The sequence below is a fragment of the Aspergillus puulaauensis genome, chromosome 1 (assembly GCF_016861865.1).
Source record: "Aspergillus puulaauensis MK2 DNA, chromosome 1, nearly complete sequence".
In the NCBI taxonomy this organism is placed as follows: domain Eukaryota; kingdom Fungi; phylum Ascomycota; class Eurotiomycetes; order Eurotiales; family Aspergillaceae; genus Aspergillus; species Aspergillus puulaauensis.
This window is the reverse complement of record NC_054857.1, coordinates 5623372-5647196: the sequence shown is the minus strand read 5'-3', so window position 1 is coordinate 5647196 and position 23825 is coordinate 5623372. Positions and strand designations below refer to the sequence as shown.

The following is a 23825-nucleotide window of genomic DNA, read 5'->3' as shown; positions in this document are numbered from 1 at the left end:
AGGCACCAGCTGAAAAGCAATCCATACTTTATCATTGACCGGGCATTCTCACTCTCGACCTTAAAAACATATCGGGCATGGCAAACCCTTTCTCCGCGACCAAACCAGCACCACTACCCTCCTGGTTCTCATCAGCATTACTATTACTGTCGCCAGCCCGGTACCCCCCATCAACCATCTCCATAACCCTCCGCCACTCCGCAAGCACAACATCAATCTCCGTCTTCGCATCACCAACCAGGGCATCCATCTTGATATCATTCCTGTCATACCCGAATGGATCCTCCAACTGCGAGCCGATCCCCTCGATTCCATAGAGCGTGAAGATCACCAAGCTGACGATGGGCACAGTCCACCAACCCATATCATCAACCATGGCGAAGGGCAGAACGCACCCGTATAAAGCGAGAACCTGTTTCTGATGGATCCTACACCAACCCATGTACATATTAGTAACCCGCTCACCTCATATTAAAAGTCAATAACAAGAGGACCGGGAGAAGGACATACAAATGCGCCACCGGAATAGGCGTCAACCGAATTGTCTCCATCTTCCCAAACGCATCCACCAAGGCATTCAACTGCGCCTGCATTTGACTCGCCCCAGGCGCATGGAACCACCCCCTCTCAACGCCGCGCTTAATAAACCCGTCCACAAAAAACGTCAGCTGGAACGGCAACCCCAACCCCTCATCCTCATACCCATCCAACTCGGCGGGCAACAACCCCGCATAAACAGGGTTATACACCGCCGCCCCGCTCTGCGAGAGATCGCTCCCGATAAGACCAGGAAGACCACCAAACGAAAACGCCGCTCCCCACTCCGCGCGAAGATGGTTCTTCACAGCAAATGGAATAGCCATGAGGATGCGCACCGCACGCTCGATATCTGCGCGCTCGGCGCCTGTGGGCGGGCCGGCGGGGCTGTAGCCATTTGTGAGGATTGTGCGGACGAGATTCCGGATCGCGGTGTGCAAGGCTGTCATTCCGTTCCGGCCATCCCAGAAGCGGTTGTAGGAGGTTTGGTTGCGGAAGACGAGCATTAGGCCGACGACGATGGAGAGGGAGGGGATCTTGCCGTGTCTGTTAGTGTTTGCGGTCGTCGGGATATAGTAGGGAAAGGGTTCAGGATGACTTGATTTTGGTGAGATTGGGACTTACGATGGTATTGGGCAACCCAACCGTATCAAAAACATATCGGTCGAGACAAACGACGAACGCTGTGAACGCCGCGTGGAAAAGGACGTAGATCAGGATCGCGCCATGGATTGCGCCTTTGATGAAGCGGAAGACTAATGGCCATCTACATCGTATATGTATATACAGTTAATTTCAAACCGCACTGCCTATAATAGTTGTCCGAGGTAGCTCACCTTCTCGGCTTGTGACGCGATGATAAGAGATGCGGATGGGTGCTTGCGCGGTAGTGGTGACGATGGGGGACGGATGTGTTCTGGCGACTTAGAGTCGGGGTCGGCAGTTCGCTGAAGTTCAATCTCATTTCTTTGTTGTCATTGAGATAGCTAGAAGAGCGATGGTAAAAGGGGAGAAGAGGATAGGTAAGTGGCGGTAAGTAATGGCGTTATCAAAGCCGCCATCGATGACCTGAATAAAGATGGGGAGCTAGGCATTAGCTCCTAGGGACTAAGAGTAGCCCATTCCTTGTTTAATATACAGCTACATCATTATACCTGGTGAAGGCGACTCGATGTCACCAACTCACCATCAGTCAGGCTTGCTTGATGCAGAACAGACAACGAATCAGAGCACGGCGTGTGCAGCCACTAGTCACGACGCATCCTGGCGCATGAAGCACGACTCATGAACCGCACTCAAGACGCGGGGTAGGACTCCGCAGTCTGTCGATCGGGCTTCCTGGATGTGGATTGGAGGGTGTCTCTGGAGCTTCGTTGGTGTCTTGGTATGGGTTGGAATGGTGCTGTGAGCGGGGTTGATATACAAGGCGCTTGCCACCGTGAAACTACCTAATGGTGGGCTATTTTCGGACTGACTATAATTCACATGCAATATTGATTCCGAGTCTGTACCCACAGTATGAGGTAGAATGTCTATCATATACATTGTGACATTCAGTCAGTAAGCTATAGTGTTGAAAAGAAATAGTAGACGCCGAGGAAGGACGCGTAACGAATGGCCCATCGACTAGAAATATCCGACCCCGTAACATACTGCGCCAATCCCAGAAATCCAACGGAAAACCCAATGCATGAGGCATAATCGGGATGGCTATGCAAAATTCGAACCCGGGACGTGTCAATCGAAATGAAACTCATAGAAGGAAAAGAAACCATCGAGGTACCGGTGGATTTCAACGAGTGAAAATATAGTGTAAGCGAAGCTGTAAGGGGGTATAGTCCAGATTAAAGGTGATATAAGAAAATATCGCAATGCTAAATGCTAGGAAATGCAACCAGATGGTTAGATATAGTTGATGTGTAACAACGCCGCACAGCACGTATGAGTAATTATAAATGCAATGTCTTTCGGTGCTGCCATGCAAATTGGAGGTAAACAGTTGGTACGCGGAAGTCTGAGTCGACCATATGGAGAGATAGCGGCGAACGTTCTAATGCGCGTCCGTAGATGACATCCCAGCACGACCATCAAAAGCCAAGGGTCCGGAGTCATTCCGAGGTGTCAAAGGGTTTTCGTCTGACGACTCGGAGCGCACAGGGGTGTCCACCCGTAGTCCAGCCTGTCTAGGCGGGACAGCAGTAGGAACTTGTGTCAGGGACTGCCAGCCAGGAACATCGGAGTCGGTATTGGGCGCAGAAGTTATGGAAGCCTCAGGAAGCTCTGACGGATTAGTGTCCGTTAGATGCATGCTTTCAACGTTATCGGCGAGGGGACCGGTTGGTAATTCGGGGATTACATCGTCTTCGCTGGTGTGCGAACCACTCGAAGTGCAGCTTGTGTCTAATTGAGGAGAGCATGTCGTAGACCGTATCTCCTCCGCTGGCTCTTGTTGGTTTTCTGACGCCGGCTGGTCGGTATCCTCGGCCTCATAATCGTTCGAGTCGTCAACCTCGGCACTCAAATCTGTGTATGCTCGACAATTCGGACATTGAAACATAGGATAGTCTGGGGTATGGATTAAGCGGCTGACGCATTTGTAATGCCACACATGGGCGCAGGCGGCCATGAATAGGCACTGGTAGGGCCTCTGCAACTGCAGTTAGTTCTGTATACTCTCATACGTCTGAAAGAGTAGTATAGACCTACCAGGACTGATCCTAAACAGATAGAACATTCCCGACAACCAGAATAATCAGCAGTCTCACCCTTTCCCAAATTCTTGATCAGGCTCTCAGTGTTTTTGCTGCACTATGGGTTAGTCTAAACTCCAGCGCGCGGAAAGGACTCGAGGCTATGGACATACTTGAATTCATTCGGCTGCTGCTGCCAGGATCGGTTACACTCAATCCTGATACGAACACAGCGGAAAATCATTTCCTCACCCCCGCGAAAGTCGATACCAAGCTGCACGATGTCTCCGTCTTTGATAGTGTACATTCGCGACGGCATATTGGGTTGGCTCAATCTCATGTGGTTCAGAAACGTCCCAGACGAACTGCCCACATCTTTGATATGCCACTGTCCATTCATGTATATAAATTCGCAGTGTTTTCGGCTCACGACTTTCGACTTGAACCCGACAGGGGCGTCCGATGGTTCGCTGGGATTTGGAAGAGGAAGCCCATCTCGCTCGGAGTATCGGCCAACGCGAATGTTAGAAGTGTCGGACGGGAGAGTGCGCGAGACAGGAATGAAAGGTAACGACGGACGAGAGCTCTGACTTGGGTCTTGGTGAGGGAAAAAACGGATCGTTGCTCCTTTTTTCGATTTCGAGCCGGACGAGGCACTGTCAGCGATGACCGGGTCGGGGGAGTCGAGCGTTGTGCTAGGAGGCGCAGAAGTCGGCGCCGGCGCACTCGAAGCTTGCTCGCTTCGAGAGTCCTGATGATTTGGGAGCGAGGGTCGCAGCCTAGCCATGGCTTCGCGTGCCGGTCGCCTCGAGGAATCTGTCGAGGAAGTCGGACTGGAAGGCTCAGGGGACTGGTTATGAGATCGCTGGTCTATTTCGAGACCACGAGAACTTGGGACTATAATCGCACTATGGCGATTCGAAGTGGCGGGTGCAGCACGAGGCTCCGGGCATGGACTCGAGGCCGCGGCGGTCGGCTGAGCGGAGTCGGAGCGCGTGGTGGTGTGAGGGGAAAACCACGACAGTCGACGGCCGCTGATGCTGTGACGACGAGGGCGCTGTTGGGCGTTGGGCGTGGAAGAATTCGAGGGGGCGGCAGAAGAGTGGGGAGAGGAAAAATGAGTTTGCGTATAGGCACGCAGTTGGCTCAAGCGTCGAAGAGGCCCCGAACGGGAATCGGACGAAACGTGAAGGGGGCTGGCAATCGAGGTGGAGGCGGACACTGACGCTGCCATCATTGGGCGCAGATTTGCCTTTTTAGTAGTCCCTAGCGGGCAAAAACTGGCAACGACTGGCAAAGAATAGAACAGGAGAAAGAAATACGCCAAAGAAATCTCAATCGCAAAGAACAAAGCCGGTGGTTCGAATTCGGAATTGTAGTTATCTCTCTCTCGTGGGGATCGGCGAATTGCTCTGAGTCTATGTGCTTGGTTGCATATAGCGCACGTTCGGACAGCGAGACTTGGCTGGTCGTGTGCGAAGAGTTCAATCAGAGGCTGAGGCTGATCGACGGGCGTCAAAGTTCAGCATTCACGTTCCAATGGGCAGTGGTAGAAACAAGGCTTTGGAATGCAAGTGGGAGAGGGAGAGGAGACAAAGGGAAAGCAAGAGAGTTGGGACATGAGCCCATGTTCTTATTGCGAACCTGCCGTCAGATGGCAAGCGATCTTCACTTCAGCAATCAGCGGCCTGCAGGGCCTGGGTAGTGGGGGCGAGTGGAATGCTGTCCATGTCCATGATCCTATGTTCTTGTACGTATTCCAATTATTGTTCAATCCTTTAAACACGGAACACTCCATTCTTAGTGGGCATCCATCATGCCAGCTGGAGGCTCGCGCCATTTACGCCGAACGCCTGAAGAATGCAGTCAGCAGCACCTCGCACTGCGCAGCGTTGTCTGATAGCCCGTGGCTGCAGTTTCACCGGAATTATTATTGTGAGGTCAGGGACCAGAGTTGGCTGTAAGGTTCAGGTTTGCAAATGTCCCGCTATTCGGCTCGGGGTATCTATTTCTGACTACAACAAACATGGATCCCTCTCACGGCCCGGATATTCTATACTCATCGCCATCCACTGTCCTGCTCTTTGACAAGGACGGCTGTCATCGCCACTGCGATCTGGGATGGCAAGGTGCGCTTTGATGGGCATCCTGTTAGTCGTTCGCTAGTGGGCTTGGAGTGCGGGGCCGATGGGTTAAGGCCTGGAGCCAAACTGTGGTGAGCCTCTCACAGCGCAGCACTGCTTAAACAGGCGCTGCAGAGATCCACGATGGCCTCAAGGTCATGAGCGCATCTCCGCATGTGACGTTATGCTCTCTGTCTCACGTGGTTTGTGGCAACCCGTATAGAAGGGCTGTTAATATACAGATACGAGTTTGAGGAGAGACGAGGGAGTTCTTGCACTACCGTTCTCTCAACGGCCAGGGCTGTCCATCGGATTTCGTAATTCCTGCCAACGTGGCCAAGAACCAGTCCGATATGGTCTTAGGTGATACTGCTGGGTTTCAGCATACGATGTGGCTCAGGATGATGACAAGGATGGACGTCTTATGAAATATATCAATACGTACCTGTACGCAAAACTCAGCGGCGCGAGAGCGATCGGCCCAAGATCCGCAGTATATAACGAAGCACCCTACGGAGGAAGTTACTGACGACCGGTTGGTCATCCGCCCTCCATCATACATAACTATAATTCGACAAACCCAGAGGCAGATCTCCCGGTAGTGGTACGTCCGGAGTTACTTTCCAGGTACTTCGTTAAGTCGGCCCCAATCCCAGGGCGCATCATGCGAAGGGATTCGCCGCCCATTGTCAAGGCGCCCGATATGCAAGGAAGATCGATCTTTCATCATGACGGCTGCCAGAATCAACGGGCTTCGTAAGCGTGGGCGACTCGGTGTTCGGCCAAGTACCTTGTACTCCGTAGGTATGGCCAAAACCGGCCGCGAATCCTCGCTTATCTATATCATATTTCCCAGTGCTCCTGCTCCCGTCCGCACGAGCTATCTATCGGACAGATGACTCGATGGACGATAGCAGTGTAACAGAGATCTTTCTATGATAGATGTGATAAGGCCGATCGGTATACGCAAATAATATATTATTCGAATGTGCCATCTTGGTTAATATTTGTCTGCAACGCAATTCACAGAAGACCTGAACATGAAACTATTCAGAAAGCTGAAAGAGTAGTGGAGGTGGGTGGGAGCTTCCGGACTGCTTAAGATATGCGTGCCGTCATTCGCCCGCGGTCACCAGCCGCCAGAGCTGGAGACTGAGAGCCCATACTAAACTAAGCCCGCTTGGTCATTCACTAACTCCATCTTCACCCTTCTCTTCCCCCCCTCTTCCATCTTGCCTTCATTCACCTGTGCAGGGCCTTGGGGATCAGAGCCGATTTCTTGCGAATAGTTAGGATTTGGCGCGACCGGTCGTGATTGCTATATCTTCCCTCTTTCCACCGCCCGACGCCGCTTTGTTTTTTTTGTCAAGCTTTAGCTCCTCCTATATGCAGAGCTGGGTCCCCGTCCAACCTGCCTTTCGAACCCCAACCTCTCTTTCCATCCCACCCTTCCTCTTGCGGTCGGCCTCTATTCTATTGTCGATAACCCAGTCTCTGCGAAACCGCTTATTTGAGACCGCGGCCTGGTATATATCTAAAAGGGGAGGAGCAGCTTCAACCCAAGCTCCCCGGTGTACGCTTTCTGCGTTCGCGGTGACTGACGTTCAACCTAATCTCACTCTTTGACATTCGACGCTCGCGGGGCCTTATTTTGATCCTGTTGGCTCCCCAGCTCTGAAGCCATGGCCGGAATCGCGAATGCATGTCTCTCTGGCCTGTCGACAGTCGACCGTTATTGCCGAATCACCGCCTGCCTTGGGGCCTGCCTTAGTCCTTTCGGCGGTCGCTCAAGAGAAGGAATTTATGACACAACGTTGGCGGACAATGAACGGGAAGCTGTATCTGATCTGTTAGGCTACCTTGAAAACGTAGGTCCAGCCTATTTCCTTGGTTGAAGACACTTTTGCTCTATTTTCCGCTCCTTTCGCGCCGGTTGTCGTTTTCTAACGCTACGTGATGAACAGAGAGCTGAAACGGACTTCTTCTCCGGCGAGCCCCTTCGTGCTCTGAGCACTCTAGTCTACTCCGAAAATGTAGACCTCCAACGAAGCGCCAGTCTAACATTCGCTGAGATCACAGAACGAGGTAGGTGTCGATATGGCGGTAGGATGAGCATTGTGGTGGCTAACTTTGAGCCAAACGCAGATGTGCGCGAAGTCGATAGGGACACTCTCGAACCAATCCTTTTCCTGCTACAGAGTTCTGATATCGAGGTTCAACGGGCTGCAAGTGCGGCTCTTGGTAACCTTGCGGTGAATGGTCGGTCCAAGTCGCCTTGCTTTTCCCTCCCCAACGTATGCTGACTGAAAGCAGCGGATAACAAGGTGTTGATCGTTGCCCTAGGAGGGCTTGCCCCGTTAATAAAGCAAATGATGTCGCCTAACGTTGAGGTTCAGTGTAATGCAGTCGGCTGCATTACTAACCTTGCTACCCATGAAGATAACAAGGCTAAGATTGCCCGGTCCGGCGCCCTGGGCCCGCTAATTCGCCTCGCGAAGTCAAAAGATATGCGTGTACAGCGCAATGCGACAGGGGCCCTTCTGAACATGACACATTCAGGTATGCATTTTGCCCCATCGTAGACTGTTGTCCCAATTCCCTTCTGACTTGGTATTCCAGACGACAACAGGCAACAGCTTGTCAATGCTGGTGCGATTCCGGTCCTCGTTCAATTGCTTTCTTCCTCCGACGTCGATGTCCAGTACTATTGCACGACTGCCCTTAGTAACATTGCCGTTGATTCGTCAAATCGCAAACGACTTGCCCAAACAGAGTCACGATTGGTCCAGTCGCTCGTGCATTTAATGGACTCGTCTACCCCGAAAGTGCAGTGCCAGGCTGCTCTAGCTCTTCGAAACCTTGCATCCGACGAAAAGTACCAGCTTGAGATTGTTCGCGCCAAAGGGTTACCGCCTCTACTCCGCCTCCTACAGTCATCCTATCTCCCTCTCATTCTCTCCGCAGTTGCCTGCATTCGTAATATCTCAATTCACCCTCTCAACGAATCGCCTATTATCGACGCCGGATTCCTTAAGCCGCTGGTTGATCTTTTGGGATCAACAGATAATGAAGAAATTCAATGCCACGCTATCTCTACCCTTCGAAATCTTGCCGCTAGCTCGGACCGCAACAAAGAGCTTGTCCTTCAAGCTGGTGCAGTCCAAAAGTGTAAAGATCTTGTCCTCCGCGTACCCATCAGTGTTCAGTCCGAAATGACTGCTGCTATAGCCGTCTTGGCTCTTAGCGATGACCTGAAACCCCATCTTCTCAATCTTGGTGTCTTCGATGTGTTGATTCCTTTGACGGAGTCTGACAGCATTGAAGTTCAAGGAAACAGCGCTGCCGCGCTAGGCAATCTTTCATCCAAAGGTATGTTCCGACTGGTATCCTCGCAAATCTTAGAAGCGCAAATCTGGAAGCTAATGCATCGATAGTTGGAGACTACACTATCTTTGTCCGAGACTGGGCGGATCCCAACGGCGGTATCTACGGCTACCTAAAGCGATTTCTTGCTAGCGGAGACCCTACTTTCCAGCATATCGCCATCTGGACACTTCTTCAACTTCTTGAGTCTGAGGACCAGCGCCTTCTAGGCTATATTGCCAGCTCAGAGGATCTTGTTCATATGGTTAAGTCAATATCTGACAAGAACATTGAGTCCGATGAAGAAGATACGGAGGACGGCGAAGCCGAGGTTATTGCGTTGGCGCGGCGATGCCTCGAGTTTCTCGGAGGCGGGCCTAAACAGACTCTGGTAGAAGGTTAACGCCGAAACCTAGTCTGGTTTTCCTTAAATTTCTCTTCGCATCCTGCTTCTCGCAGGGCGCTTTTCTTCCTAATATCCTCTTCTATTCCTCGACTTTTTCTGACCTTCCTTACCTTGATATACATTGTTCACTTTATGTTATGGGTGTTAAGAGGCATTTGATTTGGTGTCACTTCATTTTCTTCAGCGAGCATTCGGAGTGATAGGATCTATTTCTTTTACTTTTTCCTCATGGGACTGATTATTCATGTTCGGTTTTTGCTGTGATGACGTGGTTGTATCTGGGGATAATATTGTAGTCGGATGGGTCAGATGCAGCGTCACCCCCCAGTCGCAGCGCTAGCTTAGATATACTGTATATTCATCCATAAACACCCTGTCTTGTGTCTTACTCTATTGGCTTAGCTGTTTTAAGTCAGTATATACTTCACTGGTTGTTGCGGATTCGGGTAAACTCTGGTTCCGGTGTGATCCACTTGTAAAAAAGACCTTCCCAGCTCCAGATCACTGAAGTTGCACACCTTCTCTCTGACACTCATTACTACTCTGTTCGCCTTGATTGCGGTTTGCCAGAGATGGCAAACTCCCTACCGTCTCTGGCTATCCCAGGCCAGCGCCTAGGGGCAGCTGCGACTTTCTCCGCTGGCCCTGGGACCCATGTTCACCACTCCCACATCTATGCATCGATCGCCGGACCGGTCTTTGTTGATCAGGCGGAGCCAAAGTCTCAAGCAAAGTCAGTACTCAGTGTTTCGAGAACAGCGAGGAAGGCTACAACGGCGACGGGCACATCCACACCTACCGCGCCTGCACAAACCACAATTTCAAACCCGAAATCCAAGTACAACACACTCCCAGCCGTCGATGCAGTCGTCCTAGCCCGTGTAACCCGCGTTCAGAAACGGCAAGCAACGGTCTCAATACTCGTCGTCTTAGACGACTCCAAGAGCTCTCAGGCATTGAACCCCTCACAGTCGGCGTCGGATAACGATAACATCGAATCGATCCTATCCTCCGCCGCAAACCCCGAGAACCACAGCAGCTCTGACGAGCTTCGATTCCAAGCGCTTATCCGGAAGGAGGACGTGCGCGCCGTCGAGAAAGATCGGGTTGCCATGGATGAGATGTTTCGGGTTGGAGATATTGTTCGCGGGACGGTGATTTCTCTCGGCGACCAGAGCTTCTATTATCTTACGACTGCAAGAAATGACCTCGGCGTTGTCATGGCTCGCAGCGAGGCGGGTAACATGATGTTCCCTGTTAGCTGGAAGGAGATGAGAGACCCTGTTACGGGGGCTGCAGAGCAGAGGAAGGTGGCAAGGCCTTTTTGAAGTACAGCATCGTGAAACGGCGCAAAATCTACGAACTGCAAACCAAACTCCGGCCATTTGGCCTAGTCCCATCTTGTCTGATGGCAAACCGAGTCACTGAACGTCCACATTCCGCGGCCGGTAATTTTTACGGCATGGACTGCGAGCTATGCTTGCGCATATCTGGAGTTGAAACCCAAAACAACTTGAATTTAGGACGTTACCGACACTACTACCCCGAAGCAGCAGTGTTTGTGTGTGCAATGCCCATGAGTAGCTGGTATCATGCATGAATGTGAGCCAGATATATTAGATACCCAATGAAATCATTTTTTTTTTATCAGAAGACGATTTTCGTTCTAAATTGCTGTCGTCTATGATATATAAACCACCGATATTCACATTTCAATGCTCAATGATCTATACTATCACTGCAAGAAAAAGAATTGGTCGCGAGGCTTTGCGCTCGCCATTTTTAAAATCAAGCCGAGTAACTGATAAATATAAATATATACAGCTCACGCCCTCAGCTAAACAGGGCAGTGTACCCTTCAATAAACCTTTCTTTTAATAGATCATATGAAACAACACGCCATCTACCCTTTTTATATACCTAAGTATCTACTTTTTCAACGTCTTCTGCTTCTCTGCATCAATCAACTTCCTCCCCTGAACAAACAGTCCCTTCCTCGCCCTAACAGCGTCAACATACATCTTCGCCACATTCTCCCGATCCGCAAGCTCGCCCAAATCCTCCAACTCCTCTTCCGTAGCCGGAACCCAGAAGGGGTCTTGGTCGAGGGCCTCGAAGCCCGCGAAGATAAGTTGCGGCTGCGCGGCGCCGGATGTCCGCTTACGGATTTCTTCAGCGAACCCGAAGGATTCCGCCACGGGGAGGAGAGAGACGATTGTGAAGAACGGCGTTCCCTCTTTCATTGTTTCCGAGAGAATGCGTCCTCGGCGTCGGGTTATTACGCCGTAGACGCGGCCGAGCACCTCAGCTGAAGTGGGGTTGGTTAGTACATGCAATACTGTAGTATTGGGGTAGGCAAAGCGAAGGGCAACTTACTAGACGCCTGAATCTCGCAACTATACATAGCAAGCATAATCCGAGGACTCCAGTCCAAGAAACCCTGGGAGATACTTTCGCGGACGAGACGGATCGTCTCGCCAGTTAGACGGCCCATATCAATCTCGTTTTCTGAGGCGTCGATTTGGATCTCCTCGAGGAAGACGGCTGTTCCTTGAATGGGTTCTTGACAGAGTGGACCTTGGCCCATGGCGAGCTGGAAGGCGTATGTGATTTTGTCGGAGAAGTCGCGGACGGTGAGGGCGTCGCGGCTGGCGGTTTCGGGGAGGATGCTGGGCTGTTGTTTGTGGTCATCGAGAAGGCTGTGTCGTTTGTTAGTGAGTGTGTTTGGCATTTAGATAAGGGTGGAGGGGAAGGGGAATGGATGCATACAATTTCTCGCATGTGTTGACTGCTGTTGCATCGACGAGGATGTTAGGCCCTATTCTGCGGGGACCAAAGGCTATGACCCTCTCGACGACGTCCTTCCATAGTTCCTTGTCTTCCTTGACTTCTTCGAAGGTCTTGTTGAGTTCCTTCTTGAAATCTTCGAGAGAGAGAAGGGTGACGTCTCTTGCCTCGCCTGCGGCATCGGTGGCCTCGTCCTGTTGCGTACTATCAGGCTCACCATCTGCCTTTGGGGTTCGCTTCTCAGACTGTAACCGCTTGATTGTTCCAACATGTTTGGTGAAGAATTCCGTGACAACTTCCGGCAGAGGGACGACACGTAGCCGAACGGTCAACTGCTTCGACCCAGAGACAGTTAAAATTCCTCCTCTCCCTAGTTCTGGGTTCTTGGGAGCCGCCATTTCGGGAGCATTGACAATGGTCTCTCGGTAGGGTACGATGGTCTGGCCGGTTTGGATCTCGCATTTCGCGAACCGTTCACGGAGATCCTTCAAGCAGCGCTCAAGGTGCAGTTCTCCTGCGGTTAGGATCACATGTTCTCCGTTTGGAAGGACTTCGTATAATGCACATGGGTCGCTCTGTTCGAGTAAACGCAGACCTGTGACCATCTTGCTAAGATCAGACGGGTTTACGGGCTCGAGAGCCACTCGCACGATTGGTGGGGTGTCCAGGGAGACACCGGCCAAGTTGATACTTCCATCAAGCTGTGAACATAAAGTGCCCGTCTTCAAGATGTGACCGGCGAGACCTCCGATTCCAAAGACGGCACCCGCAGGAACAGATTTGAGGGGCTCGAGACTTCTTCCCATGAGTAGATAGAGGTCTGTCACGATCACCTTTTGCGGTTCCGGGCTTGCGTGCAAGTTTTCAGGTGAAAACTTGGGTGGCAGAACGTAGATAGAATCACCGACTGAAAGCGTTCCAGAATAGAGACGTGCAAACCCGATTAGATGCTCAGGGTCTTCTTTCTGATCTTGCTCGCCTTCTTCAGCATCATCTACTGTGGCTTTCTCGAACGCGGAAGTTACTCGAGAGAAGTCGTCGTCTTGGTTATTACCAGCGGCTTCTGCTTGCATCTTGGCGATCTCTTCTCTCTTTCTCCGGGCTATTTCTCTGGCTTCATCGGCGGACATGGTCGTTGCAGATGTCTTTTTGCTTGCTAGCAGTTCGCTCTCTGGGATGGCGGCCATCTTGCTGACATATGCCACAACCGGTTCATCGGCGCCGGTCTTGAATTGAACCATTGCGTCCTTTATCTTTGTATCCACAAACTTTGATCCCGGTGACTCCTCGATCATTGGCGGTAATCGAGAGGCTTGGGCTGCCCTGGGGCTTGGTAAGTATTCGATGACTGACACCAAGAGTGCTGTAGAGAGTGGTAGCCACTGTGAAAACAATGTGGTCATGATGTTTTTAGGATCGCGAGAGCGTAGAATGTATGGCGGGATGTTGATATTCAGCGACTTTGTGATCTTCTCTAGCAATGCGGGGTCGCTGTAACACGGTCAGTATATAAAGTGAGAAAAAAACACAGATTCGCCATACCCTTTTCCTTTACCACCGCCAGTGGTGGCCTCGTACGCAGCCCAGACGCTATCCAGCACCAGCTGGACAAACATGGGCTTCAAAGCCCGGCCCTTCAGGTGCTTCTGACCCAGAACTCTTTTAGTCTTGGAATCGAGATAGTAATCTCCCCAAAGAACTTTTTCAAGAACAGATCTCTTGATTCCGAGCTTTTTCTCGTAAATTGCCGCGAATTGTCGAACAGTGAACGCCCAGCCGTCGACAGCACTGCAGAAGATAACGTTGTTTTTCTCAGGTGCGAAGTATAGATCTTCATCGTCACGTTCCTCGAATTGTGCGCCATCAACGCTTCCATCGACAGATTCACCATCTTGAGTTTGCTTCTGCTGGGTTGCGGCATTGACACGCTCTTCCATACGCTCTCGCCACTGGAGGTCTTCTTCCATCCGTTCACCCTGATAAAAGCTACCAATCACAGCATTTACCTGCTCTAGGAGCCTGCTCAGATGTGAGTAAGCCTCTGCCGGGGTCATCTGTAATTCAGTAACTAGTCGGTCCATTTTGTTGATGACTAGAATCGGCTTCAGCTGTTCAACCCATGTTTGGCGCAGAACAGTCACTGTCTGGCTGCAGACACCCTCTACAGCATCGACTAGGACCACTGCCCCATCGCAGAGGCGCGAGGCTGTTGATACCTCGCTGCTAAAGTCGATGTGCCCGGGAGAGTCGATCAAGTTGATGAGGTACTCCTTCGCCTCTGGCTGGGCGTCTGGCGCAGAGCGCCGCATCATGGAGAAGAAGAGCGAAATCGCAGAAGACTCCATGGTGATTCCGCGCAGTTGCTCATCCGGACGTGAGTCCAGATAGCGGATCTTGCCCGCCAGCTTGGGCGAGATGATGCCATTCGTGGCGATAAGACTGTCTGTCAGTGATGTTTTCCCATGATCCTGAATTCAAATAAAAGATTAGATTAATTCATGCGATATCCCATTTGGATATCCGTCTCATATTCAACGTACAACGTGTGCTAGAATACATATCTGGAGAACATGGTCAGTCTGGCAAGCTAGAACGTCACCCGCTTTCGCATCGAAGTGGGATGAAAAGGTAATGGAGGGGCAACGAACATTTCGAATATCGTCTGGCTTCTGCTGCAGACGGACGAGATCTTCGACGCTGACAACAGGCATTTTCGGAGGATGGCGCTGCTACCGCGACCGAGATCTGAAAATTTTCCCAATTCGAGACGGCTTATCGCGTGAGGATAGAGGATTTCGCTCTTGGTGTTCCGTGAATTGCGGAACTGTGTTGGGGAAAATATTTCACCACAACAACTCTTTTAGAACTATTGTTTTTAGTCAAATATGACTTCACTCCGCTCACAGTCCCAGTTTATGATAAATCACTTGGCTCATGAAGAGTCAACATGAGTCATCTGTTATATAGCTTACGTCTTTTCTACCGTGGCGGGTGGGGTTGTTACTACTACAAAGTCTTGGAAGAAGGTATGTAGCTACCGGCAGCTTCGATAGCGCCCCTACGTACAGTACTGAGATACGATATGCTAAGTGCTGCTTAGATTACTCTTCAAAGGAGAGCTTTATTTTCTTCTTTTTCTGTTTCGGCTTTCGAGGCCCTGGGTCTTTTGGCCGCACTGGCTCACTTTTAGGCTCTTGAACTTCATCTTCATCCCCAACGACTTTTGCTTGCTTTCGCTTTCGAGGTCCTCCAATCTCTGCCATGTTTTGCTTTGATGTTGACCCTTCCGTCTTCTTCTTGGAGTTTCCAGCCTCCTCGGCAGCGGCGTCCTTGTCCTTTACACCATTCTCAGGCTGTTCGGATTCTTGGTCGCCACCGCCATTCACCATGGCCTCGTAGTCCTCCTTGGTTATCACTTCGTTGCTCTCCGCATCGACGTATGTAGGTCCGTCATCCTCGTTATCGTCTCGTACCCGGCGAGGTCGTTGTGATATTGGGCGCTCTAGGCCGCCAGAGGTATTTCCGTATTGGCCCTTTAGTCGCTGCAGAAACGCAGGCTCCTTCGCGTCTAGAGCCGGTGTTAGAGGAGTACCCTGCGAAGGGGGAAGGGGACTTACCATAGGCGAGGTTTTTCGCGTTGTATGACATGGCTTGATCGAGTAATAACCGAGTGACCAATGCCCAGGAGTATTAGAGAGTACCTACGATGCGCTGTATGGAAAATTGCAAGAGAGCAAAGCCGTTCCTCATGCTTCAGCGTATCAAGTTCCCCGAGAGATTATGCTCGGTGATGCCTTCCACAGTCTAGGGAATGCACATATCAGTTGAGACGCTGTGTGACGGTAAGCGCTAGATTATACACGCGCATTAAGCCATCGAGTCCAGGTATATTTGTTGTTCAGAGTCGCCCACAGCGTCATCAGTCGATGCAAGTTGCTGGGTGCTGGCCGCCAAGCAATCAGCGATCAGCAAAGCGGCGGCGGTGACGCTAGTCCGAATTCAGCGACAGTCGAAAAGTCCAAGGAGCCGCAGCTTCACCCTCTCAGTCTGTCTTCTCCATCAAACAACCAGATTACACATCATGCTGTGCGCAAGTAAGCTAGAACCAAGACCACCTTTATTTTGAGCATTTACTAACAACCATTGCGACAGTTTCGGGAGAGGCACCGCAAGAGCCTGTCGTCTCGCCTAAGAGCGGTAGGTTTGCAGACTTCCAGACACCAACCACCTTTGACCGCTGACTCTCAAATAGGCAGCGTCTTTGAGAAGCGTCTCATTGAGGCTTACATCGCCGAGAATGGCAAGGATCCGGTGACCGGGGATGAACTTTCTACAGACGAACTCATTGAGGTCAAAACCCAGCGCGTCGTCCGACCCCGACCTCCCACACTCACTTCGATTCCCTCGTTGCTCAGCGTGTTTCAGGAAGAATGGGACGCTCTGGCTTTGGAGACATACACACTGCGCCAGACCCTAGCTCAAACGCGACAGGAGTTGAGTGCAGCGCTATATCAGCACGATGCAGCCGTGCGAGTGATTGCGCGGTTGACCAAGGAAAGAGATGAGGCTCGCGACGCGCTATCTAAGGTCACTGTTGGCGCAAGGGCTTCTGGAGCCGGGGATGCCATGCAGGTGGACTCAGCTGGACTGCCTGAGGAGGTTTTGGCGAGAGTGGAGAGCACGCAGGCATCGTACGTCTACCAGATTTATTCACACATAAAATCATAAACCTGGGTTGTTCGGCTAACTTTGGACAGACTCTCTAAGTCTCGCCGCAAGCGTCCTGTTCCCGAAGGATGGGCGACCAGCGAAGCTATTTCCGCCTATAAGCCGAGCGAGAGCACCGAACCCTTTTACCCCGGTGGAAAAACGTTATCGGTTAACTCATCCGGCGATTCAGCCCTTGTCGAGACCGCAGAGGGTATTGTTGGCGTTTTCTCTCTGTCTCAGAAACAGGTTATTCAAACTCTTCAGATAAGTGGCCCGGTCACGGATGCAATTTGGGCTGGTGAGAAAGCGGTTGTCGCTTCCTCCACGGGCACTGTGCAGGTCTTTGAGGGCAACAAGGAGGTTGCAAGTTTTAACTCCCATGCCGGTGCAGCTACGAGCCTCGCTCTGCATGCGACCGGTGATATTGTTGCATCCGTTGGAGCAGACAAGAGCTACGTCCTGTATGATCTGACTACAAACGCAGTCATCGTGCAGAATTTCAATGACGCATGTAAGCGTTCCCTACAACACCCGCAGTACCTGACCCTTAGCTAATGCTTCCTACTTTAGCCCTTCTCTCGGTACAATTCCACCCTGACGGCCACCTCCTCGCCGCTGGTGGTGCGGACAGTCAGATTAAGATCTATGACATCAAAACGGGCGCCGTTGCCGCAAATTACGACCTCGGCGGTCCCGTGAAGCGAGTTTTCTTCTCAGAAAATGGAACCTTCCTGGCCGCGGTGACAGCGAACTCTACCATGGTTTCTATCTGGGATCTACGCAGCTCTAAGGAAGTCAAGGTTCTAGAAACGGGCAGCCAGGTCGAATCAATCCACTGGGACTACACAGGACAATTCCTACTCACCGGTGGCCCTAGCGGGTTAACCGTCCAGCAGTACTCTAAGGCCGCGAAGGCCTGGTCAGAGCCCTTGCGTAGTGCAGTGCCTGCGGCTGCTGTTGCCTGGGGCTCTGCTGCTCAAAGCATCGTGGCGCTGAATACTGATGGCGGAATCTCAGTCTTGACAGCGCAGTAATGATATCTAATACCTGGAAAGTAGCGGAGAAACTCTTTGTTAGTTTATTTCTTCGTGGCTCTATTTTTGTACTTTTAGGTGTTCTGTCTGCAAGGGATATAGCAAAGAGAATAAAGGACAAAAGGACAATAGCGTGATGCATAGTTAACTTCTCACTTCCCCTTCATGTTTGGATGGGCCGATCACGCTCGGGGATAAACAGCCCAAGACCAACAGTTCTAACAGAATTGAGGCATATTTTATGGTTATCTTTGGTGTCATCCAATTCATTTAAGCGCAGGAGGTGCTGCTTTTACGATGGACTCGGATCCAGCGTCACCGACCAACTGCCCGCCTCGCGGAACTGGCTGGCTCGCCATACGGTAACTAAGCAATCGAATGGCCTCCACAATGACCGCCTTTGAGGCTTCACTGCTACAACTCTCCAATCTTCAATCTTTCAGGGTCCCCTCACCCTTTCTTTCTCTTTTCCTTTGTTTCGCCTCTTTCTTCTCCTCCCGTTCTCCCACTCCCATCCTCAATACTCTACAAACAATCGCCACTCTATCATGAATAGCGATTCCGGGGTCCAGTTTATCGCTCGGCGAAGAAAGGTCGGTATTGCCTCATTCCCCTCTTGATGCGGGGTTTTCTTATATTCGCGCCTTGTCTCCTACAACCTTGACTTTCACCGCAAGTTCGCTGAGATCTTTGTTGCAGCGACCCCGTCAAGAACACTCAGCAACCCACTCAACTTCAACTTCAACGTCTCGCCCTACCCTCCCTCCACTAGCCATGCCTCCAGCCCGCTACGCTGGCGATGGCCTCGATTTCCGCCGGCCCGCAGCGGGGCCTCCTGTGCCGCCAGAAGAGGATTCGGAAGTTATTGATTTAACGAATGAGCCGGATTCACCAGAGCTTCCCAGGCGGCAAATTCCTGAAAGCAGTAGACGACAACCTCGGCCACCTCGATTTGGACGAGAGATAATGGCAGACGTCGTCAACTTAGAAGACGAGGAAGAGGAACAGGAACCAGATCCTCCAAGCAGCCCGGAAGTTCAGTTTCTCTCTTCAACTGTACGGCCGCCACGGCCGCCACCACCAGCAAGGACGCAAAGTCTCACGGCCTCTAATTTCTGGCGCCTCCTGCCACTACCGCAGATGTTCAGATCTACAAATGACCCGCGCTATCGGCGAGAAGTTCCATGGAGGGCAGCATCACATCTCTCGCGCGGGGACTTAGAAACCCTGTGGATCGGGGAAGATGCTGGTGGGCCGATGGACCTAACCATCAACTTGGATAATGCGGAATGGGAATTACTGGGGCTGCCAGATATAGATAGACCTGAACGGGAGCGGCCAAGAAGCTCCTACAAGGCTCCGACCCCGGCGCCAGAAGGCTTCACAAGGAGTCTCGCCGAGGATGATGTCGCTACTTGCCCTAACTGTGATGAAGAGCTTGGAACGGGCAATGACATTAAACAACAAATATGGGTGGCGAAACAATGTGGACATGTTCGTATTCACACCTCTGCCTCAAGTTGGTTGATGTCTAACACACTACAGGTATATTGCGGAGAATGTGCAACCAATCGTTCTCTAACTCGGGCGAAAAAAGCAAACGCAAAGACAAGGCCATTCGCGAAATGTCAAGTTGCCGATTGTGGAAAGCCTGTTAGCGCTCCTAAAGCAATGTTTCAAGTATATTTATGATGGCTCCTGGTTGGCTATATATTTTTCGGCTGCATGGCCTGGTGTTGGGTTGGGCATTTTCTCTCATTGTTTCGATACCCTCGTTGCATTTATTTTCGGACATATTGTTCTCGTTATTGCGGGAATGGAGCTTTTGGTTATTAGTTCTTCATATCAACCTTTACTTAAAGGAGAATAATAGAAGCGTATGCTCAGAGACTTTCGGTCTAAGAGTCTGTTTCAAACGGTATATGCACATATATAATACAGACTGGCCATCAACCATGGAGAATGTTCAGGATATAATAACAGAATCCCTATAACACAAAAAATGCAAAGTAACACCGATGCTAAAAACCAACAGAAGTCCCGACTCAAACCGACCGGAGGTCTCCATGGTAAGGAGACCAGATGCCACGCACACTGTCGTTGATACTCGTAACGGGCTTCTTGGTGCGCTTCAACTTCTCGCCACTGGCCTGCTTCAACAGATTGGCCTTCTGGAAGACTTGTTCGGGTTCGAGGTTCCGCACACAAATCGCCTTCTCACGTCCGTTGATATAGTGGCCCTTGATGATCGGGTGCTTGTGAGGTCGTGGTGAAACTCGGATCTCGATCTGAGGGTTTTCTTGCGCGAAAGCTGGGAGGGAGTGTTTCAAGAACGCCCTATCATTATCAGCGTTAGAAAACGTAATTTCCAGTATAAGAACGCAGAGGAAAACATACAGCATTCCCCGAGAACTGCCCGCCCAGTCGCAGTAGTGGAAGTCAAGGCGCTTGCACTGCAGGATGAAGGCGCCCACGCCGTTCTGTGAAGAGTATTAGTGAGCCCTATGGCGGACAAATATGTAGAAAGTGACAATTGCACATACCCTAGCAGCAGCTACTGTTCGAATTCCTTTTACCGGCATCGTTGCGTTTTCTGTTGATAGTGAGTGGTCTTGTTCACTTCGATGCCAGCAATTGAATGGGGACTTTTTCACCCGGTCATCGTCCGATCTCATTGGCTCGCGGCAACACCGCCTAACGCGCCAAGCGGTTAACGAAGCCAAGGTATCCAAACGGGGAACGCGAAATTCGGTCGAGCTACGCAGAGGTACTCTACTCACAAAGCTTCCTCATGCCTCTTTATCTCGGTCGTTGAAACCCCCATCTACAAATTCGACTGAGATAATCCCGGGGCAAAATGACGGACAAGCTTCCCCCTCCGTTGCTGGCGCTCTTCCAGCCTCGCCCACCCCTACGTTGGGTCACTCCCATTGATCGCGCCCCCGAAGACGTCAAAAAGAGCAAAATCTCAGGCATCGCGCAATTCCTTCCCGAAGCGAAAAAGGTAGCAGAGGAGACTGAATACAACCCAGTCGAAACCTGGTTGCAGCGCAAATGGCGTCAAAAACTGGAAAACAAGGAGCGGTTGAATAAGCATTTGACCGAAGGCTTCGAGCTTTGTATGATTGCCCGATGACGCCGGACTCGATTAACCCCTGCTAACGTTTTGAATAGTTGACCCTAATAATGATGCGCAAGCACGCGGTGATCCTTTCAAGTCTCTTTTCGTTTCTCGGTTAAGCTATGAAGTGACCGAACAAGATCTGGAGAGAGAGTTCGGACGATTCGGTCCTATCGAAAGAGTACCGACACTACGGATACTTCTTGAAATTACCAGAAGCTGACAGTCTTTAGATTCGCATTGTAAAAGATACCGTTACGCCTAAAGGTTCGAAGAAGCCACACCGAGGTTACGCATTTATCGTTTATGAACGCGAAAAAGACATGAAAGGTATTATTAATACGTGATTCTATCGTTTGTCACATTTCATACTAATGCAGATCTTCTCTCGTCGAATCCAGCGGCCTACAAGGAAACAGACGGTATCAGAATCAGAGACCGACGTGTCTTGGTCGATGTTGAACGTGGCCGAACCGTGAAAGGATGGAAGCCTCGTAGGTTCGGTGGTGGTCTTGGGGGACGAGGTTACACAAAAGCACTGCCTTCACGACCTACTGGCCCAGGGGGCTTTGGCCCGCCTTCTGGACCCGGTGGTTATGGTGGAGGTTTCCGGGGTGGTTTTGGTGGGAGAGGAGGTTTCAAAGGAGGATTTCGAAACGACCGTGGATTCGGACCCCGCGGAGGTATTGGATACCAAGGAGGCCGGGGCGGATTCGGTGGACAGGCGCCACCAAATGCTCCATCGGGACCAGGAGGTGGCCGAAGTGGAGGATTTGGAGGTCGTGACCGCGGTGGCACGGGTAGCAATCGTGAGCCCATCCGCCCAAGGGACAGCTATGGAGATCGGGACAGGCGAGACCGTGATCGTGATGACCGCCGTGACCGTGACAGGGACAGCTATCGTTACCGCGACCGTGACCGCGAGCGTGAGCGCGACCGCTACGGAGGCAGGGAGGACCAAGGACGAAAGAGATATCATGAAGATGATTCATACGACGATCCCCGTGCTAAGCGGCGATACTAAAAGCACCCCGCTTATCCCAGGGACTTCTGTCAACCTGGCACGCTATGATGGTTTGTTGGTGGGTATTTCTGGTTGATAGTCTTTCTTTGCTCTTATTGCCCACCCCAACATTGCACTGGGTAAGACAACGCAAGGCCAACGCCAAACACCAGCGGCTATCTCGGACCCGGCTACTTACAACAGTCGAAAAAACCATCAAGCTCACAATTAAATGGGTGCAAAGTATTTATCTATTGCCACGCGGGGAACTTATTTCATTAGCTCTGTTTCCAAGGATCCGTTGCTTTTCCGGAGGTTGGAGGTTCTCATCGGAAGAGGACTCATGATTTGAACGTGGCCCTCGTCGACCCAATGCTTTTCTCCAGTTCTCGATTGCACTTTCTTTTCTCCCTCCTGTCATGTCCTTTCCCCTGTTATGGCCCGTCCTGGCTGCACCACTGGCCTTCGGGGTAAGTATGTACTTTAGTGAATATTTCTTAGGTGGAACTGTTTGGAGGATATTTGCATTTCAGGTAAGAAGATAAGGTAAGGTTTCTCATCAGCGATAACCTATGCCAGAGATCTTCGTATGATTGTAAAGCACGGAAATAGTTCTTTTTTAATGAGCTTTAAATGACAGGTTATTTAGTTTTTGTAGACAGTTAAAGGTACAATTATTTTCTAGTTTTTTTTTTCCAGCGCGAAGGTATGAACAGACGAAATTCTTTTGTTTGATATTCTATATATCCGTCATGCGCTCGTGAAGGTGCATCAAATCTCTCACTCGAGAGAGCGACAGTGTGGTTGTAAATAAAGAGAAAGAAACGCCTATCCTAACTCCATGAGATGCCCAAGGGGATTCCGTCAAAAAGGAACAAAACGAGAACCACTTTTGAGAAGCCCGAAAATTTACTCCACATCCATACCACCCTCGTCCTTCGCCAGGATGTCAACTTTGCTGGTTTCCCGGGTCCAGTGGGCCTTCAAGTCAACCTTGAATTCCGACGACTCAACGCCAAACATCTTCAACAGTGTCGTTTGTCGGGAATCCAGAACATCTCCCTCCTTGCAAACAGGGAAATCATCTTGTCCACCCGTCAACTCAAGCATAACCTTGCCCTTGATAAGACGGGTAGGAATACCCAGTTTGCGCAGCTCAGGCTCAATCGTATGGCTGATGGGCTCGTCTTCTGAAGCAGGGATCTCGCCAGCACGGGAGTAGACGAGACCAGCAGGGATGGAGAAAGATCGGGTGGCTTCTGTTCCGGCACGGGCGAAGTCCATAGGGCGGAAAGACTCGAAATAGTCGGTAACGGAAGTGGGGTCTCGAGAGGTGAAAAGGAGGCCGACTGCGCCAGTCAGGTAGGGAGTGAGGAGGTGGAGGTTTTCAGCGGCTTCAGTTTCAGGGTTCTGGCCGAGGGCGACGGCCATGACCTTCGTCTTGCCGAAAAATAGGCTGTGTTTGGTCAGTTATATGTTGACTAGGCTTGTGTGATAGAAGAACATGTATAGAATTGCGCAGCGGAGAATTGAATATTAAATGGGTGCACTCACCGACTGTCACCGAATTCCGTGCGCACATCCTTCAGATATGTGTTTCGCATATTGTCGACGGAGAAAACGAAAAGGTGATCATATTTCTCGACGGATTCGCGAATATTAGCGTACAGGCGTCTGGTCTGTTCCTTGTGGGACTTTTTGGCGGTCTTGGACTCGTGGACGATTTTGGAACGCTTGGAACGAGGCATGATGAAAAAATTGACGATTGGCAATAGTATACACCTACAGTCAGAAGTCCGTTGTTGAGACTCGTGGTCAGTGAGTTGGGTTATATACAAGTGCGGAGAATATTGTTGAATCGCAGTGGAATTATTTTTTTCTTCGCTGATAACGCCGGATTAATGTTGATGCGGGGCCTTATCCGACTCGCCCAAAGGGGAAATGAGCTGATTGCCCGCGGCCTCATCAGCGCATTATCGCGCTCCTTTAGACAGTTGATCTCTAACTTCATTATGCCGCATGTTGCTTCACTGAAATCACATTTGTCATAA

General features: G+C 50.9%; 11 protein-coding genes across 11 annotated transcripts; 5 read left to right on the top strand and 6 right to left on the bottom strand.

Annotated features, from left to right (window-relative positions):
- Window positions 1-31: 31 nt before the first annotated feature.
- APUU_12229S (bestrophin family protein) lies at window positions 32-1501 on the bottom strand (the record flags this gene model as incomplete). The annotated part of the gene is made up of 4 exons (XM_041698407.1): window positions 32-428; window positions 511-1073; window positions 1162-1303; window positions 1374-1501. 4 exons carry the CDS (start codon window positions 1499-1501, stop codon window positions 32-34), a joined length of 1230 nt encoding a protein of 409 aa, XP_041551595.1.
- A 1086-nt stretch (window positions 1502-2587) lies between these two features.
- APUU_12228S (FHA domain protein) lies at window positions 2588-4464 on the bottom strand (the record flags this gene model as incomplete). The annotated part of the gene is made up of 3 exons (XM_041698406.1): window positions 2588-3184; window positions 3244-3340; window positions 3401-4464. The coding sequence occupies 3 exons, from the start codon at window positions 4462-4464 to the stop codon at window positions 2588-2590; spliced, it is 1758 nt and encodes a 585-aa protein (XP_041551594.1).
- A 2568-nt stretch (window positions 4465-7032) lies between these two features.
- On the top strand, window positions 7033-9116 carry vac8 (protein anchor VAC8; the record flags this gene model as incomplete). Its single annotated transcript, XM_041698405.1, has 6 exons — window positions 7033-7218; window positions 7315-7435; window positions 7496-7609; window positions 7664-7909; window positions 7970-8719; window positions 8785-9116. 6 exons carry the CDS (start codon window positions 7033-7035, stop codon window positions 9114-9116), a joined length of 1749 nt encoding a protein of 582 aa, XP_041551593.1.
- A 575-nt stretch (window positions 9117-9691) lies between these two features.
- On the top strand, window positions 9692-10447 carry CSL4 (exosome non-catalytic core subunit CSL4; the record flags this gene model as incomplete). The annotated part of the gene is made up of 1 exon (XM_041698404.1): window positions 9692-10447. The coding sequence occupies one exon, from the start codon at window positions 9692-9694 to the stop codon at window positions 10445-10447; it is 756 nt and encodes a 251-aa protein (XP_041551592.1).
- A 600-nt stretch (window positions 10448-11047) lies between these two features.
- Window positions 11048-14617, bottom strand: RIA1 (GTPase RIA1; the record flags this gene model as incomplete). Its single annotated transcript, XM_041698403.1, has 6 exons — window positions 11048-11427; window positions 11496-11818; window positions 11889-13397; window positions 13449-14374; window positions 14447-14467; window positions 14555-14617. 6 exons carry the CDS (start codon window positions 14615-14617, stop codon window positions 11048-11050), a joined length of 3222 nt encoding a protein of 1073 aa, XP_041551591.1.
- Window positions 14618-15007: 390 nt separating this feature from the next.
- APUU_12224S (DUF4604 domain-containing protein) lies at window positions 15008-15554 on the bottom strand (the record flags this gene model as incomplete). The annotated part of the gene is made up of 2 exons (XM_041698402.1): window positions 15008-15474; window positions 15524-15554. 2 exons carry the CDS (start codon window positions 15552-15554, stop codon window positions 15008-15010), a joined length of 498 nt encoding a protein of 165 aa, XP_041551590.1.
- Window positions 15555-15987: 433 nt separating this feature from the next.
- APUU_12223A (pre-mRNA-processing factor 19 family protein) lies at window positions 15988-17650 on the top strand (the record flags this gene model as incomplete). The annotated part of the gene is made up of 5 exons (XM_041698401.1): window positions 15988-16000; window positions 16059-16103; window positions 16159-16597; window positions 16664-17127; window positions 17187-17650. 5 exons carry the CDS (start codon window positions 15988-15990, stop codon window positions 17648-17650), a joined length of 1425 nt encoding a protein of 474 aa, XP_041551589.1.
- Window positions 17651-18198: 548 nt separating this feature from the next.
- On the top strand, window positions 18199-19342 carry APUU_12222A (putative RING finger domain protein; the record flags this gene model as incomplete). The annotated part of the gene is made up of 3 exons (XM_041698400.1): window positions 18199-18243; window positions 18350-19144; window positions 19196-19342. The coding sequence occupies 3 exons, from the start codon at window positions 18199-18201 to the stop codon at window positions 19340-19342; spliced, it is 987 nt and encodes a 328-aa protein (XP_041551588.1).
- Window positions 19343-19695: 353 nt separating this feature from the next.
- MRPL51 (mitochondrial 54S ribosomal protein mL43) lies at window positions 19696-20232 on the bottom strand (the record flags this gene model as incomplete). The annotated part of the gene is made up of 3 exons (XM_041698399.1): window positions 19696-19987; window positions 20048-20130; window positions 20194-20232. The coding sequence occupies 3 exons, from the start codon at window positions 20230-20232 to the stop codon at window positions 19696-19698; spliced, it is 414 nt and encodes a 137-aa protein (XP_041551587.1).
- Window positions 20233-20507: 275 nt separating this feature from the next.
- Window positions 20508-21795, top strand: APUU_12220A (U1 small nuclear ribonucleoprotein 70 kDa; the record flags this gene model as incomplete). Its single annotated transcript, XM_041698398.1, has 4 exons — window positions 20508-20769; window positions 20825-20952; window positions 21005-21101; window positions 21173-21795. The coding sequence occupies 4 exons, from the start codon at window positions 20508-20510 to the stop codon at window positions 21793-21795; spliced, it is 1110 nt and encodes a 369-aa protein (XP_041551586.1).
- Window positions 21796-22683: 888 nt separating this feature from the next.
- On the bottom strand, window positions 22684-23522 carry MRT4 (ribosome assembly factor MRT4; the record flags this gene model as incomplete). Its single annotated transcript, XM_041698396.1, has 2 exons — window positions 22684-23230; window positions 23329-23522. 2 exons carry the CDS (start codon window positions 23520-23522, stop codon window positions 22684-22686), a joined length of 741 nt encoding a protein of 246 aa, XP_041551585.1.
- Between the last annotated feature and the right edge of the window lie 303 nt (window positions 23523-23825).